Source organism: Ziziphus jujuba, chromosome 4 (assembly GCF_031755915.1).
Source record: "Ziziphus jujuba cultivar Dongzao chromosome 4, ASM3175591v1".
Classification (NCBI taxonomy): domain Eukaryota; kingdom Viridiplantae; phylum Streptophyta; class Magnoliopsida; order Rosales; family Rhamnaceae; genus Ziziphus; species Ziziphus jujuba.
Genome location: NC_083382.1, coordinates 19918774 through 19937651, shown reverse-complemented (window position 1 = coordinate 19937651; position 18878 = coordinate 19918774). Strand labels below are relative to the sequence as shown.

General features: G+C 32.8%; 1 protein-coding gene across 1 annotated transcript; it reads right to left on the bottom strand.

Annotated features, from left to right (window-relative positions):
• Positions 1-13812: 13812 nt before the first annotated feature.
• Positions 13813-14690, bottom strand: LOC107417179 (E3 ubiquitin-protein ligase ATL41). The gene has a single exon (XM_016025770.4). The coding sequence runs from the start codon at positions 14660-14662 to the stop codon at positions 13910-13912; it is 753 nt and encodes a 250-aa protein (XP_015881256.3). The 5' UTR covers positions 14663-14690; the 3' UTR covers positions 13813-13909.
• Between the last annotated feature and the right edge of the window lie 4188 nt (positions 14691-18878).

Here is an 18878-nt window from a genome sequence, read left to right as displayed (position 1 = left end):
GGAAGGCAATTTTGGAGATGACTTAGATGAGGGGTTCGATGAAATTTTTGAACCTCAAGGAAGGCCAATCCGTGGGAAACCAGCAAGGAATGAGGATGATGATCTTGGGAATATTAAGGTCAACATACCACTTTTCACGGGAAAAAGTGATCCGGAGGCTCACTTGGAATGGAAGGAGCATATGGAGATGATCTTTTATTATCATAACTATTTGGAGGCTAAGAAAGTTTAATTGGCAGCAATGGTATTTGGATATTATGTATTCTAATGGTGAACAAATAAGCAAAATATCCGAAGGAGAGTAGGTGATGAATTGATTACCACATGGCGACAAATGAAAGGAGCCATGAGGAAGCGATTTGTACCGACTCATTACCATAAGTTGTTGCATCAAAGACTCCAATCATTATCACAAGGTAGTAGGTCTGTGGAGGACTATTATAAGGAGATGGAGATTCTCATGATGAGATTGAGCAAGAATGAAGAAAGAGAAGCAACCATGGCAAGGTTTCTAGGTGGATTGAATCGTGAGATAGCCAATCAATTGGAATTACAACAATATATGGAATTGGAAGAGATGTTGCATGTGGCTATCAAACTTGAGAATCAATTCAAGAGGAGGGGTACAAGCTCACGGTTTGGAGGAGTTTCAAATAGTGGAAGGTCAAATCTAAGTGCTTGGAGAAGCAATCCCACCTTTGAAATAAGACAGCACCAATCGGCCAAAAAGGGAGTCCAAAGCCGAATCTGTCCAAGCACCAAAGAATGAAGGTAAATCTGATCCTAAATCTTCTAGAACTCATGATATTGTGTGTTTTAAGTGCCAGGGATGAGGACACATTACCAATCAATGCCTGAATAGGAGAATTATGGTATTGAAGGGTAACGGTGATCTAGAATTCGAAAGTGAGGAAAGTGGAGGTGAAACTGAGTAAGAAAAGGAAGAATTTGAAGATGAGGCTGAGACTTTAAATGCTTCAAATGCCGAATTAAGTTTGGTGTCTAGGAGTCTTAATCGTATACAAAGATGAGGAGCAACTTCGAAGAGAGAATATCTTCCACACTCGATGTGAAAGTGGAAGTTGTGCTAATGTGATTAGTAAAGTTGTGGTTGATACATTAGGCTTAGCAATAATTAAACATCCCAAACCATATAGATTACAATGACTTAATGATAGTGGTGAGATGAGAGTAACTAACAAGCCAAAGTAAAATTCAGCATTGATAAATACGCGGATGTTGTTTTATGTGATGTTGTGCCTATGCCTGCGGGTCATATTTTTCTTGGTAGACCATGGAAATTTGATATTGTTTTTAGATTTATAGGTAAAAAGGCAAAGCTGGAACCATTGACTCCTAAAGTGGTATTTAGATACCAACTTCAAATACAACAAAGGAAGGAGGCCGAAGCTCAAGGAAAGAACTAGCATGGCACCCATGGCAATAACACCAATCCAAGGAGTCCAAGCTGTGCAAAACCAACTAGTTAAGGTTTCTAGAACCCAAATTGAGTGGAAAAATCAAGGCCAATCCGAGAGTGAGAAAAAAAATTGAGAAGGCCGAGAGATATGGTGAGAAACCCGAGAGTGAAAGAAAAAGTGTGGTGACTGAGAGAGAGAAAGGAAAAGAAAGGAAAGAGAGGAAAAATCAAATTTTTTTTATCTTGGCTTTGGTGATGTTAATAAAGCAATTTTGACTAAGAAACCATTGCTGGTTATGATTTTTAAGGATGTGTATTTGAATGATCAAGCTAATCCTGAAGAACTTGAATTGCCAAGTTCTATTTCTTATCTTTTGCAAGAATTTGGTGATGTCTTTCCGAAGGATAATTCCAAAAGGATTACCACTTATTCGAGGGATAGAACATCAAATTGATTTTATGCTAGGAGCTGCAATTCCAAATCGGCCTGCATATAGAAGTAATCCCGAGGAGACAAAGGAGCTACAAAGGTAGGTAAGTGAGTTGCTTGATAAAGGTTACATTCATGAAAGTATAAGTCCATGTGCTATCCATGTTTTGTTAGTACCTAAGAACGATGGTTCATGGAATATGTGTGTAGATTGTAGGGCTATAAATAATATTACCATTAAATATAGGCATCCAATTTCTAGGTTAGATGATATGTTAGATGAATTACATGGTGAATGTAGAATGAAAGAGGGTGATGAATGGAAAACCGCATTTTAAACCAATATGGATTGTATGATGGTTGGTAATGCCTTTTGGTTTAACTAATGCACCTAGTACCTTCATGAGATTAATGAATCATGTTATGTGACCATTCATTGGAAAATTTATTGTTGTGTATTTTGATGATATTCTTGTATATAGTAGGCATCTAGGCAAGTTTTAAATATTCTTAGGATGGAAAGGTTGTTTGCTGACATGAAAAAGTGTGATTTTTGTAAAGATGAGTTGGTTTTCCTAGGATTTGTAGTAAGTGCTACAGGAATAAAAGTTGATCAATCTAAGGTGCAAGCAATCTAAGAGTGGCTTAAACCTACCTCTATTACCCAAGTGAGGATATTGTATTGTTTGGCTAGTTTCTACCAATGATTTATCAAGGATTTTAGCACCATCGCAGCGCCTTTGACTGAAATTGTGAAGAAGAATGTTGGCTTTAAATGGGGGGGATCATAAGAAAAATCCTTTAATTTGTTGAAAGAAAAATTGTTTAATGCACCTTTACTAGTTTTGGCTAACTTTGACAAAATTTTTGAAATTGAATGTGATGCTTTGGGTGTAGGTATTGGAGCTATCTTAATGCAGGAAGGAAGACCCATAGCATACTTTAGTGAGAAATTAAATGGAGCTGCACTAAATTACGCGACTTATGATAAAGAGATATATGCTTTGGTGAGAGCTTTGGAAACATGGCAGCATCACCTCATGCCAAAAGAATTTGTAATTCATATGGATCATGAATATTTGAAGCACATTAAGGGCCAAGGAAAGCTTAATTGAAGACATGCTACATGGATTGAATTCATTGAAACATTTCCTTACGTCATTCGCTACAAAAAAGATAAGAAAAATGTGGTTGCCGATGCATTATCCCAAAGGTATATACTATTTTCTACCTTAGATGCTAGATTGCTTGGATTTGAACAAATAAAAGAACTTTAGGAGCATGATAATGAATTTGGAGAAATATTTAGGAGCTGTTCAAAACATGATTTTAATAAATTTTACATCTTTGAGGGGTATTTGTTTAGGGAGAACAAAATTTGTGTGCCTAATTGTAGCATTAGGGAATTGTTAGTTAGGGAAGGTCATGGTGGTGGTTTAATGGGGCATTTTGGTATTTTAAAAACTTTATCCTTGCTGCAAGAACACTTATACTAGCCTAACATGAGGGAAGATGTAGAGAAAATATGTGAAAGATACTTGAAGTGGCGAAAAACCAAATCCAAGTTGAAGTCGCACGGTTTGTACCTTCCATTGCCGATTCCTTCCTTTCCTTGGGTGGATTTAGCTATGGATTTTATTCTTGGTTTACCTAGGTCAAGGATAGGCAAGGATTCAATGTTTGTTGTTGTGGATAGATTTTCTAAGATGGCATATTTTATTGCATGTAGTAAAACTTATGATGCATCTAATGTTGCTAACTTATTCTTTAAGGAAATTGTTAGGTTGCATGGTATGCCTAGAACAATTGTTTCGGATAGAGATGCTAAGTTTTTAAGTTATTTTTGGAAAACTTTGTAGGCTAATTTAGGAACTAAACTTTTGTTTTCAACTACTTATCATCCACAAATTGATGGACAATCTGAAGTAGTAAATAGGACTTTGTCTACATTGTTATGGGCTTTAATTAGTAGAAACTTAAGAACATTGGAAGAGTGTTTGCCACATATTGAATTTGCTTATAATACATCCTTGTATTCAGCCACTAAATATACACCATTTAAGATTTTTTATGGTTTTAACTCCATTAGATTTAACACCTTTACCTTTAAGTGAACGTGCTACTCTCGATGGAAAATAAAAAGCTAATTTTGTAAAGCAGATTCATGAGAAAACAAAGTCAAATATTGAAAGGAGGACTGAGCAATATGCAAGGAGTGCTAATCAAGGCCAAAAACAAGTTGTCTTTGAACCTAGAGATTGGGTTTGGTTACACTTAAGGAATGGGAGGTTTCTCGAACAAAGGAAGTCCAAGCTTATGCCGCGTGGAGATAAACCTTTTCAAGTTTTGGACTAGATTAATGAAAATGCTTATAAACTTGATTTGCTAGGTGAGTATAATGTTAGTGCTACATTTAATATTGCTGACTCATCTCCTTTTGCTACAGGTGATGATTTTGATTTGAAGGCAAATCCTTTTCAAAAGGAGGGAAATTATGAGAATCTGCCCATGCCCGCACAACCGACAACCCGCTGGGATGCTGACCCGATACGGATGAAGATCGGACCGATCATTAGAGCTCAAGCTAAGAGATTTAAGGAAAACATGGCTGTATTTATACAGGGAGTAATCAATTCTCAAAAGGGCTTGTCAATACTCAAAGATACAAGACCCGTTTTAATCATCCAAGTGGTGGAGGCCGATATGGACCCGGGTAGCTATTTTAGTACAAATATGGACTCCGGGTAGTGAGAAATAGTTCCAACACTTCATGAATTCAATGAATATCTCTAAGAGGTTTTAGAATCAAGACAAGGAAGAAGCGGAATTATTCAAACAGGTGGTGTGCGCCTAGGAGGGAGTTTGGTTGGTTTTATTGTATTTTGTTGCAAGCTTTACTGTATTTTGCTGAGTTGGAATTTTCTCTTTGTTCCAATCAAGGGAAATGTGTAGGACTCAATGATAATCCTATTTGGCATCCTACAAGGGATATGGAAGCTGTTTTGGAGCTTAACTTGGTCAAAGAATGGTCAAAGACAGCTTAGTAAAAAAGATAGTTATTTAGTTTCCTAATTTGCTTTTTCTTTTTGTTATAAGAAATTAGTCTTTTATTTGGTTTCTATTTGTTATAAGATAGTTATTTGTTTGCTAGACAAATTAAATTAGGAAATTTATTATTTTATTATTTTTATTGTAAATTAATTAATTTCCAATTCAAAATAAAGGAATTAATTATTCAAAGTTAGATTAGGAAAGCAGAGAGAAAATTCGGCCAAGCTTAGTTTCCTAATTCTATTGGCCAGTTTTGTCCTGTGTTTTTAGGGTTTATTGTTTTGTGACTCTAGCCTATTTAAGGACTTATTTTTGAGGAAGAACACACCTTCAATAATATTCAAAAAATAATTTGTGAGATTGAACTTCTCTTTGTTCTCTTTGAACACCTAAAACACCATTAAAAAGTGAGTGTTTTCTTTGAATACCTAAAACACCATTAGAGAGTGAGTGTTTTAGTTTTAACTTATCAATAGGAAATCTATCACCTATTGCGGCATCTTCATTATACCAAGGTTTCTAATCATAGGTTGTTTAGGGGTTAAGGTTTTCCCATAAAAACTTGAACTTAATTGAGATCCAAGCTAATATAATACGGGTTTAGGCGCGAGTCAACCTGGGTTAGTATCAATGGACATATTACCAACTAATGTCCAAATAGAAGAATTATGGTGCTGAAGGATAAGGGAGAGCTGGAATCAGATAGTGAGGAGTCGGAAGCATAGATTGAGCATGATGAGGAAGAATCCATAGAAGAAGAGCATAATGACCCGTGACTCAAAAGGCTTCAAGGGCCTAGTTAAGTTTGGTTGCACGAAGAGCTTTGACCGTGTATAAAGATGAAGAACAGGTGTAAAGAGAAAACATCTTCCATACTTGAAGTTATATTCAAGGTAATATTTATAGTATGATTATTGATAGTGGAAGTTGTGCCAATGTTATTAGCACTGTTGTGGTGGAGAAATTAGGGTTACCAACAATCAAACATCTAGAATCATGTAGACTTCAATTGCTTAATAATAGTGAAGAGATGAAGGTAAATAAACAAGCCAAGGTAAAGTTTAGTATTGATAATATGTGGATGTGGTTTTGTGTGATGTTGTACCTATGCATACGGGACATATTTTATGGGGAAGACCATGGCAATTTGACAAGAATACCATACACTATGATAAAAAAATTCCATTGTGTTTCGATTTAAAGGTAAGAAAATTAAGCTTAAGCCGTTGACACCAAGGGAGGTGTTTAGAGTTCAAATGCAAAGCAACAAAGGAGGCCATTGAATGGCAAAGGGAGAAGACCATCATGCCACCCATCACTTTAACAAGCAAATAAGAGGGCACGGCTAAGCTGCATAACTAAGGTAAGCTTTCTAAACTCGAAAGTGAGAAGAAACAAGAAGAGAAGAAAAAGATAAACTTTTATCTTAGTCAAGGAGAGGTTAAAAAGACATTTTTAAATAAGAAACCTATGCTGGTCATGATATATAAGATACATTTTTAAATCATTTGACTAACCTTGAAGAGCTTGCATTACCGAGCTTTATTTCTTCTCTTTTGCAGGAGTTTGATGACATTTTTCCAAAGGAGATTCCTAGTGGTTTACCACCTATTTGAAGAATGGAACACCAAATAGATTTCATCGTTAGAGCCGTAATTCCTAATGGGTCTGCGTATAGAATTAATCTCGAGGAAACAAAAGACTTCAACACCAGGTAAGTGAATTGCTAGACAATGGTTACATTAGAGAAAGCATGAGTCCATGTGCTATACCTGTATTGTTAATGCCTAAGAAAGATGGATCTTGGAGAATGTGTGTAGATTGTAAGGCCATTAACAACATAATTTTCAAGTATATGCATCTTATTCCTAGATTAGATGAGATGCTTGATGAATTATATGGTGTATGCATGTTTTCGAAAGTTAACCTTAGAAGTGGGTATCATCAAATAAGAATGAAAGAGGAAGATGAGTGGAAGACTGCATTTAAAACAAAATTTGGATTCTATGAGTGGTTAGTAATGCCTTCTGGATTAACTAAATCACCTAGCACTTTCATGAGACTAATGAACCATATCATGCGTCCATTCATTGGAAAATTTGTGATTGTTTATTTTAATGATATTCTTGAATATAGTAGGAATTTAGATGAGCATGTAGAACACCTTAAGTTAGTTTTAAAAATACTTAGGAAAGAAAGATTGTTTGCTAATCTTAAAAAAATATGATTTTCTTCAAGATGAGCTTGTGTTTCTAGGATTTGTTGTGAGTGCTATAGCAATCAAGGTTGACCAATCCAAGGTCAAAGTAATCCAAAATTGGCCAAAGCCTACTATCATTACTTAGATAAGAAGTTTTCATACTTTGGCTAGTTTCTATAGGAGCTTTGTCAAAGATTTCAATACTATTATAACACCATTGATTGAAATACTCAAGAAGAGCATGGGATTCCAATGGGGAGAAGCACTATAGAAGTCTTTTAACTTGTTGAAAAAAAAATTAACCAATGCTCCTTTATTGGTTTTACCCAAATTTTTCTAAGATTTTTGATATTGAAATATATAGAAACTGTGCTAAACATGATTATAATAAATTCTATATATTTAATGGGTACTTGTTTCGGGAAAGTCAACTTTATATGCCTTGTTGTAGCATTAAGGAATTACTTGTCAGGGAAGATCACAGTGAGGGTTTAATTGGACACTTTGGTATAGCAAAAACTTTGTCCATATTGCAAGACCACTTTTATTGGCCGAACATGAGGAAAGATGTAGAGAGGATTTTTTAAAGGTGTATCATGTGTAGAAAGTGAAAATCTAAGCTAAAACCACATGGTTTGTATATGCCATTACCTATTCCTTCTTATCCTTGGGTATATTTATCTATACATTTTGTATTGGGGTTGCCTAGGTCAAGGATGGGTAACAATTCTATTTTTATGGTTGTTGATAGATTTTCTAAGATGGCACATTTCATAGCATGTAGTAAGGCTGATGGTGCATCTCATGTAGCTAATTTATTCTTTAAAAAAGTGGTGAGATTTCATGGCATGCCTAAGACTATTGTTTCAGATAGAGATGCTAAGTCCTTAAGTTATTTTGAAAAACATTGTGGCTAAGTTAGGTACTAAACTTTTATTTTCCATTACTTGTCATCCCCAGACTGATGGACAAGCTGACGCAGTGAATAGAACTTTGTATGCATTATTAAGAGCATTAATTAGTAGAAATTTGAGAACTTAGAAAGAATGGTTGCTGCATGTTGAGTTTGGTTATAATAGAGCCATACATTTTTCTACTAAATATTCACCATTTGAAATTGTTTATGGTTTTAATCCTTTAACACCATTAGATTTATCACCTTTGTCTTTAAGTAAATGTGTTAATCTAGATGGTAAACAGAAAGCTAAGTTTGTTAAGCAGATTCATAAAAAGACTAGAGCAAACATTGAAAGGAGGACTGAGCAGTATACTAAAGTAGCTTATCAAGGCCAAATCAAGGTAGTGTTCAAACTAGGAGATTGGGTTTGGTTGCACTTAAGAAATGAGAGATTTCCTGAACAATGCAAGTCAAAGCTTATGCCTCGAGGAGATGGACCTTTTCAAGTTTTGGAGAGGTCAATGAAAATGCCTACAAGCTTGATTTGCCAGGTGAGTATAATGTGAGTGCTACTTTAATAATTTTAATTTATCTCATTTTTTTGCATGTGATGATTTCGATTTGAGGGAAAATCACTCTCAAGAGGAGGGGAATGATGAGAGCTAGCCCGTAACCATACAACCAACTACTTGCTGGGGTGCTGATCCTATGCAATTAATGACCGGGCCAGTTATTAAAGCTTAAGCTAAGAGGTTTAAGGACAATCTTATTAGTTTCATACAAGGAGTAATTAATTCTCAAGAAGGCATATTAATATCAGAAGATTCTAAACCCATGTTGAGCATCCAAGTTTTGAATGTAGAAATGGACCTGAAAAGTTGTTTTTGTGCATTTGAGGACTCCGGCCAGCAAGCGGCAAGTTTTTTGGCCTATGATCATGTTTGACCTCACCAAGAGACCATGAAATCATGCCAAAGCAGACGCAAGGGCACCCAAGTATGTCATTAGTGTCCAAGCTTCCACATTAGCCGGATTTGGCTAGTTTGGCACTGGGGAGGAGGTTACTTGCATTCAAAGTAAGCTTTGATCATTCCAATAAATGGCAACATGGGGGGACCAGCTCTAATCCTACTAGGCATCCTATATGGCATGTTGGATTAGATTTGGAGCCTAAATTAGCTAGAGATTGGAGAAGGACATCTTATTTGGAAAACAAATTAATTACTTTCCAAATTTGAAATTTGACCTTTGTTTTTAGGAAATAGTTTTTTAGTTTTTGTTTTTATTTATTATTTGCTAGACAAATTTATTTAGGAAGGTTGAATTTTAATATTTTTTATTTTAAATTAATTAATTCTTTTTTCTAAATTAATAAATTAATTAATACAAATTAGATTAGGAAAGACATGTAAAATTCAGCCACACCTTTTGATTTTGTCACTTTTGCCTATTTAAAGGCTTATTTTCTCAATAAACGACACTACATTATTCATCCAGAAAAAATTATTGTGAGAAAGATTTCTGTTTGTTCTTTTAGAACACCTAAAATACCGAGTAGAGAACGAGTGCTTTAGTTTGACTTATCAATAGGACAATCTATAACCTATTATGACGTCTTCAACATATACCTAGATTTGTATTCACAATTTGATTAAGGGTCAAGGCGGCCATTAGAATCTGAACTTAATTACGATCCGGGCTAATTTAATACGGGTTTAGAAGTAAATCAATCTAGGTTCGTATCAACATAAATATTAATTATATTAATTAGCAAATATGAAGTAAAATAATTAATCTATTCATTTATTTGTTTGTGATTCAATTTAAAATCAATTATTTTTTAAATTATTAAAAGTTAGACAAAATCATTTTTTCTATAATTTAAAAGGATTAGATTATGCTTTTAATAAAAAACAAAAAAAATCACTTATTGTCTTAGTTTTTTGTATTTTAATTACTTTTATATTTTTTTTCATATTGTTATAACTATTAATAGATATTTAATAAAAATATGATATATTTCATTATTTTAAAAATGTTTAGGCGAAGCTTTTTATGATAGAAGTGTTGCCTATTTATTTGAATTTTTTCTTTTAATTTTTTTACCAATTAAATGTGCCGTTTAGAATATGAATCAAATATACGAAATATTATAAATAAGTAGAAATATACATGAAAATGAATAAATATTAAACAAATTAACTTTTCTTTCAAATTTTAAAATTATTTGTATTTGCTTCCAATTTTTTCAAACCTCACCGTTTAATATTTTAAAATCATCATTAATATTTTAATAAAATATCGGACACATTTTTTTATCCCCATCTTTTAACCAAGTACAAGCCTTAAAAGACCTAAGCTTTGTTGTGCTTTAAGAAGAGTTGAGCAGTTCGGTTAGCTGGGTTTTGTGGGTTTCTTCTTTCTTTTTCCTCTGTCTCCATAGGTGAGCACATATTCATTGGTTTTTCTTCCATTTTAAGTGGTAGCCGTGCTAGGTTTGTCGGTGGACTTCATTTTTTGACTACTTTTTGTTTTTTTTTCCTTGCTGGGTTGCTATCATTATTGGACTTCTTGATGTGTTTGTTGTTGGGTTTCTATGTTGTACAGGTTGCAGGTGGAAAATTTTTGGATTGTGGGTTTTTCTTTAAATTTAATTGGTGGGTTTTCTTAATCTTGCTTGGGGGTATTTTATTTGCAATTTTGCTTGGGATTGGGGTTTTATCATTATTTTACTTAGGATTAGGATTTTGTTCTTGATTTTACATTAGGTTGGGGTTTTCATTTTCATTTTGGTCCCTCGTTGTGCAGTACATTGGGTTAGCACAACGACTGAAGTTTGTGATGAGAACCCTCATGTATCCTTACCAACAACTACATGCTGGGATGCTAATCCTATGCAACTGAAGTAACTAATTATACAAGAAGTAACTAATCTCAAGAAGGTATGATTATACTAGAAGATTCTAAGCCCGTATCGAGCACACAAGTTGTGCAGATGGAAATGGCTCTGAGAAGCTGTTTTAGTAAATTTGAGGACTCCGGGCAGCAAGGGATGAGTTTGTAAGTTTATGAACGTGCTTGAGCTTCCTAAGAAGTCACAAAATCATATCAAGACAGAGGCAAGGGCGTTCAACCATGTCCAAAGGCGCATAAGTTTCAACGTGGCCGAATTTTCTTATTTTTGGCATTAGGAAGGAGTTTGTTGGTATTTCAATCAAGTTTTGACTATTCCAATCAATGGAAACATGTGGGGAGCAGTTCTAATCCTATTAGGCATCCTAAATGGCATATTGGATATGATTTGGAGCATAAACTAGCTAGTGATTGGACAAAGGCGGCTTATTTAGAACGCTCATCAAATACTTTCCAAATTTGAAATTTGACTTTTGTTTTAAGATATAGTCTTTTATTTTTTGTTTTTATTTAATTATTTGCTGGATAAATTGATTTAGGAAGGTTGATATTTTAATATTTTGATTGTATATTAATGAATTCCTTTCTCAAAATTAAGGAATTAATCAATACAAAATTAGTTTAGGAAAAGACTTGGAGATTCGGCAATTACCTTTTCTTTTGCTATGTTGGCCGAATTTGACCTAAGTGCTTTAGGGTTTGATTTTGTATCTCTAACATATTTAAAGATTTTGCTATATAGAACATTATTCATATAGAAAATTACTTATGAGTGAGATTTTTCTTTGTTTTCTTAGAATACGTAGAGCTCCATTAAAGAACTAGTGTTATGGATTAACTTATTAATAGGATATTCCATAACCTATTGTGTCGTCTTCAATATACCAAGGTTTCTAATCAAAAGTTGATTAGGAATCAAGATGACCATTAGAATCTGAACTTAATTTCAATCCAGACTAATTTAATACGTATTTAGGACAAGTCGACCTAGGTTTGTATCAGTTTGCTCCATTGGATGACCGATTTGACCTCAAGTTGTGTTTGGGTTTGGTTACCAAATTGTGTCGGATTTGGCATCTTTGGAAAAGGTATGTTTAATTTTATTTTTTTGTTTATAATATGAAATTGAATTATTATATGAGTTCGAATTTCATATTTAAAGTGAGCATTATTAGTTATTAATTGGCATACTTGTTATCTAAAACATGTACTTCTTATCTAATATTATATTTAAATTAATGTTTACAAATTTAGACTTCTAAGCATCCTTGAAATACCAAATGTGGTTATTATATCATGATTATACTGAGGGATATCATTAGGAGATATGTACCTCAACAAAACTTAAGAACAATGGTAATTTTAACATTTTCATATAGTTAATTGCTTTATAATAATTATTTTTTATACGTGTTAATAATTTTTTGACATAATTTTTTATATGTAGAGTATGAAGATGTAACTTGATCTTAAGATGATGTCAATCAGTTTAGAACTTAATAGGCACCAATTATAATCTTAATCCTTTCATCTTAATGAGTATGATAGTTTAATTGATTTTGTTTGTATACCATTATATAAAATATTTGACCAATTTGTAAAAATATTACATTAGTTAATATTTAATTTAATTTGAAAAAATTATTTTATCATGCAAATATTTATTTTAATTTTATTGTGTATTAAACATTTTGCATGAATCTTTATTAAACAATCCGAATTTGACAAAATTAAAAGCATCATCAAAAGGAGAATAGCCGACGCTTTTTTAGGAAAAGCATTGGCTTGTTGTAAACTTTTTAGCGATACTTTTTTGAAAAAAAGTTGGCTTTTTGTGAGCTTTTAGCAATGCATTTTTAAATGTCGATTATTATGGTATATTTAGTGATGCTTTTTCAAAAAAAGTGTCGATGTTTTGGATAGATTTAACGATGCTTTTATTAAAGAGCAGCATCGGCTTTTATTGACTATTAGCCGATTCTTTTTAAAGCGTTGACTTTTTATTGATTATTTTATCAACACTATATCAGACGATGTTTTATAAAGCGTTGGCTTTTACTTGGCACGATGTAGTAATTGCATCTCCTGTCATTGATTCTTATAGTGTTAGAAACAATAAAGGTGCTTGTGAGTGTAAAACTGGTCAAATTAATTTACTATGTCAGGTTCTTTAGATTTTTTCTATACAGTTGCATCAAGCCATTCAACGAATGATGTCACCAAACATTCATATTTTATAGATATAATCAGAAATGTCAAGTTCTACATATTAAACATTTATGCATATATTATTGTTTCTTCAAAAACAAAAAAAAAAAAAAACAAAAAAGGAAAAAAAGTTCCATATATCATTGAGAAAATATAATTAATTAAACGATACTGACTTCCTTATTTTACGGTAACCTGACTTAACATATAATAAAACACCATATTTCGCATTAGATTTGATTCTAAATTCAATTTTTTTAAATTTAATATAGGAAATCAGCAAGATTTCAAGTATCAGTTAATTCCTCAAAGAATATATAATTTAAATACCAGCTTTTTTTTTTTTTTTTGGGTGAATATAATTTAACTACATGCTGGTAAATAAGTAGGCAGTTGTTTATGTGTGTGTATATATATATATATATATATACCTACTACGTAACCTCACCTCCAGTTATATTAGTCCCCCAAGATCATCATAATGCTTAGGTTACCAAACATAATGTCCTCTTTGAACCACAAGTAATTAATTAAAGAAAAGTATACCTTTCAAATTTTGTTTAATTTAACTTATATATGTGCTTATGTCTTTATTTAATAATATATATATATATATATATTTCTCTGTATATTTTACAAACCACTGTGCAAGATCTAACGTAATTCAGACAAAATTTCTTGGGCATATATCATCTGTAACGGGATTTTTTACTTGAAATTATTAAAAACAAAAAGAAAATGTATGAAAATGTAAAATTGAATATGCTATAATTTACCTATAATAACGAATCACTGTCTTTCTAAGTCTATTATACCATCTTCTTGCCCACAAGAATGAACTCTTCTAGACGATCTTTCCCTGCTAAGAATTCTCCGAAAAGAATTTAGCCTCGAACTAGACCCACCGATTTTAGGAGAGGGCTGGGCAGCACAATCCGACGTTCCTTCCGAGCATAAAGACACCGAACCAATGCGTTCCAACGGCGGAGTCGTGGATGAATCCCCCACCGGACCCTCCCGGGGCTCTGGCTGGGGTCGCGGCTGCGCCTCAGTCCGGCAAATGGGACATGTTGAGTGTGAACCGAACCACTTATCAACACACTCTGCGTGGAAAGTGTGCTTACAGTTGGGAAGTAACCTGGCCATTTCTTCATCTTCTAAAGTGCACAAACAAACCGCGCACTCCGTAGTGGTGTTGTTGCCATCATCATCAGTACTATTGTCGACTTGCTTGAACACAAACATAGGTAACATGGCGATGACAGAAGGTTCGAGCCCCTGGCTGGGTGGCTCACCGGAGGGCGCATGAGCCGCAGTGAACCCCAGTTGATGGATAGCAGCCCGGCGACGGGCCTGGCGCTGGAGGACACAGCGAGCGTAAATATGTAGAGCAATGACTAGGAGAATGACAACGGATAAAGAGATGATGGCTGTAAGCATGATATTGTGGTTGAGATCGTAAGGGTTCTTGTGATCGGTAAGAGGAACCAAGGGCGGTGGCTGGGTCGGCCAGGGATAAACATTGGGGGAGAATTGGGACATGGTGAATTTTCTTTCTTTTTTTTTTTTTTTTGGGGGGGGGGGGGGGGGGTTTGTTTGTGTGAGTTTGGTGGTGTGGGGAAGGGGTTTTGGTTGGAATATACTTGGGTTTTTCTGTTGTATTTGACTTGTGAAATGCGTGGGAGAGTGGGCATTGGAATTTTTATTTTTCTTTGCGAAAATGAGAAGCAACTCCTTAATTTTCAAAAGGTTTGACTCCCTATTTTCAACAGGTTGACTGTTAAAATGTTGACTTGCTTTTTTGTTTTTTTTTTTGGATGCATATAGGAAATTTCTCCAAATCATAATTGGTTTTCCATTTCATTTTCTAGGAATTTTTTTCCCCCTAATAAATTTATGGACTTTAAATGTTTTGTATGATCATCTGCTGACCTTTTTTTTTTTTTTTTTTTTGGTGGAAGGTATAAATTTTATATAGAGAAATTTTAATTGCATTACCAAAAATGTTTCAATTTTTTAACTTTTTAAATTACCCTTCCACATATTAAAAAAAATAAAAAAATTACCCTACCACATTAAAAAAATAATTAATTTTTATTACTTGAAAATCTTATCTCAACCATTTCTGCAACCACTGGCGAAGACCGCCAGCAATGAGCCATAAAACTAGGTTCCAAGAAGTTAGTTGGTGGTCTGTTGTTTCGTCCTTTTAGAAACAAATTTCAAAAGATTTGAAAAAAAAAAAAAAAAAAAAAAAACTGAAGTTAAAAGTTTTAAACGATTTTATGTTTGGGTTCTCATCCCACAACAACAAACCACCAACCGGCGGCAAAGGTAGGACTGCTGAATGTATGCAACGGTGCTTCAATGGTCCTCCCTCACTGACATCTAGGTGTTATGTGAGAAGAAATAAACAAAAATTAAACTTTTGAATAGCTGTGTTCAAAATAATAATAATAATAATAATAAAACACAGAAAAGATTTAGTCACAACAGGCGAAATCACCAACGCCTTGCTTCGACATTCTGTGGTCCTTTTGGCTGGCGGCTGCTAAAGAAAGAAAATCCTAACCTTAATATTTGAAGAAGAAAGGAGAAAAAAGATAAAGGGTATCTTGATAAATTTAATACTTGTGAAATTGTGCAGGGTTAGTTTAGAATTGTGAAAACAATTTTTCTTTCGTTAACTTTTTTGTACTTCAAAACTTTTTATCTTGATTAAAAAAAAAATTAAAAAAAAATAGAGTACAAGGCAACAATAGGGCTAATTTTAAGGGGTGAGATGGGATATGGGAGAGGCTTCCCAGCTCCACCACGGTTCCTGCCGTCGTACCTCATTTGTAGAATAAAAATATATATATTATTTATTTTATTCATTTATATTTTTATAATTTCTATTTTTGTTTTTTCTCTGTGGATAAGTTTTAAACATATCATATAAAAAAATTACAATTTTTTAAAAATTAAAATAAGAAAATTAAACGAGAAAATGGAGAGTGAAATGGTGATCCTGCCCCACCCCGACTCTCTATAAATGAAGAATGGGATCCAGACGATGATGGTAATTCTCCAAATTATGGGATCAAGAGAGGTTGCCCTAGTCTTGCCTCATCCCATTGTCAATCCTATCATAAATATCCTTAATGAAATTCTTACTATATCAAAATCTTATATATATAAATTGGTTATGTGTATATAGAAGGAGTTATACATCAAGTCAATAAATGCATTAGGACTTCCTTTCCTAATTTTTAGATCATTTGAAAGTCTAAAAGGTTGAGATCTTAAAATATATTAGTGCCTTATTGGTCTAATATTGCTTTTGTAAAATATAAAAAATTTATTGAGCAAAATAAATCTTATATGGACCTAGGAAGTCATTAATGTATTTTTAAATTTTAAATTTTAAAATGATTCAGTGAGTAATAAAATATATATTTTGATGGTAAAACTATTATATCAATAACCATTAGATTGGTCTGATATGATCTTATGTGTGTATATATATATATATATATCCTTAAAATAAAATAATAAGGTAAATTGCACTAACCGTTTTAATTAAACTAATAATAACTAATGAAAAACATACAATATAGGACAAACTAACAATTGAAATAACCATGTGATCCTTAAAAAATAAAAATATCAAATATATTTGTTAGAAAATAGAACTTATATAAATTTTACATGTATACAATGCTTTTTCCTTTTCAAAAAATATTTGTAAAACAAAAAATATTAATTGTTATAACAAAAAAATAGCGTTACTTTATATTTCATTAATTTCTATTGTTTGCTTTATTTTTAAATTTTTTAATTTCATACTAATTAATATTTGTCTTATTAAAAAATTAGGGGTAGTATAATGTTATTGACAAATTTCAGAAACTTTCTTGATGACAATCATATTACAATCAAGTTTCTAAAAGCGTAAGCCATGATAAATTGGCAAAGTTAAGCTTTATGTTTTAAAAGCACATGTTTAGGTGGAGCCTAGGCATAATAAAGTATTATTGCTCATCTAACTTAGAAAATAAAAAGCTCGGTACCTAGGCCCGAATCAAACGGTCAAAGTAGGATTAACTGCCTTTTGTCATGCTTTCTCCATATTTGAGTTTTTCTCCAGATTTCATGTTTAAGCTTGCCGTACTCCACGTTTTGGAACACTGATTATAGTACAATTGTTTTATTTAATTAACATAAATGTGTCATATTATTTGTAAATTTTAATTAAAGTATTAAGGTGATATAAACAATAAGTACATATAAATAGGTATTATTGTCGAATAATTTTAATATAACATTTTGTTAATTACAAATTTGCTATCAAAGGTGAAAATATGTAACATCCAAGCGTATAGCATAGTTGTTGTTTTATATAGTTTGAGAGGTTAATTATTTCCATATATTTGATAGTTTAAGGGGGGCTTAAATATAATTTTTCCCAAGATAATACACTAGAAAGGATATCTAATAATTACTAGTCAAATGTTTCATTATTTAAATTTAATTCAACAATTAAGAGTCTCTTTCCTCATTTGGTTTGACTTTTTTATAATTAGGCGAATGGAAGATTTTCTCTGGGAACATAACGTCTATTACAAAAAGTCTACTAGTTCCCACTAGAACAAGAAACTCACAGGGAGGTAGAAAGTAGCGTGGACTTTTATGATTAATGCCCTTCTCATGGACCAGATCAAAACATACATCTTTATCCCTGTTTTTAGATTTTTGTGAAATTCCCTTTACACTTTTACCCTTTCAATTTAGTAGTCTAATTTTCTAAAACTATTCATCTTCCTTCTCTTTCGTTTGCATGCTTGCGTGAATTCCTCCAGTACGGTTGCCCAATGTTATTGCTTATTTGATATTTAATTTTGTAATTAATTTTTAGCTTCCATCTCTCTCTGTATCATGGCTCTTGTGAAATAAAATTCTCCTTATAGAGGGTTCGTTTCTCCTATGCAGTAATGATTGGTTTTAATGATTTTTTGTCCCTCTAAATTTGTCGATTTTTGAACTGGGTGTTGGCAGAACAAAAATAAAGAAAAGAAAAAAAAGGATGAAAGCCATGGAACATGAATTAGAAGGTTTGGAATACGGAGGTTGACGACGACCTATCAATATCTGATCTCATATAATTGAGATCTCGTGTCAAAGTTGGAAACATGTTACTCTTTATTAAATTTGGAAAAATTGGGATCCTTAAGAAACAATACAAATTCTTTTTTGTCTGAGAATCTCAATTTGACATTGAGGTATTTTTTCAAATATATTTTGGATAACCGTAATTCCTTCATCCACAATTTTGTCAATTATAATAAATCAATACAGTAAACAAAATCATATAAAAAACACACAAAATCTAATTAAAAAGCATAATTCCTTTTGATAACATTAGATATATACAAAATTTGCTTAATTAAAAGGAAATACATATTTAATTGTTTGCTACATAACGAAACAAATGATAGCGTGCAATCATGTTGGGTATAGTTCCATGGGGGTGACGTTCATCTATGTGCAATTACATGCAATGAAGTCCACCAGTTGAGATGCTTCAAGTATAATGGATTCCACTTTCTCACAATTGTCAATGTTAATTGCGTCACTCGACATTGATAATTATAAGAGTGACAGTTTGAAAGCCTTTATAGTTTTTTAGGCAAGTGGTGTTCATATTAGGACAGTTGAATACCAAATTCCTAGTTTGTATTGCAAAATAAAACTCTAAAAACTAAAGCAAAAATCGGCC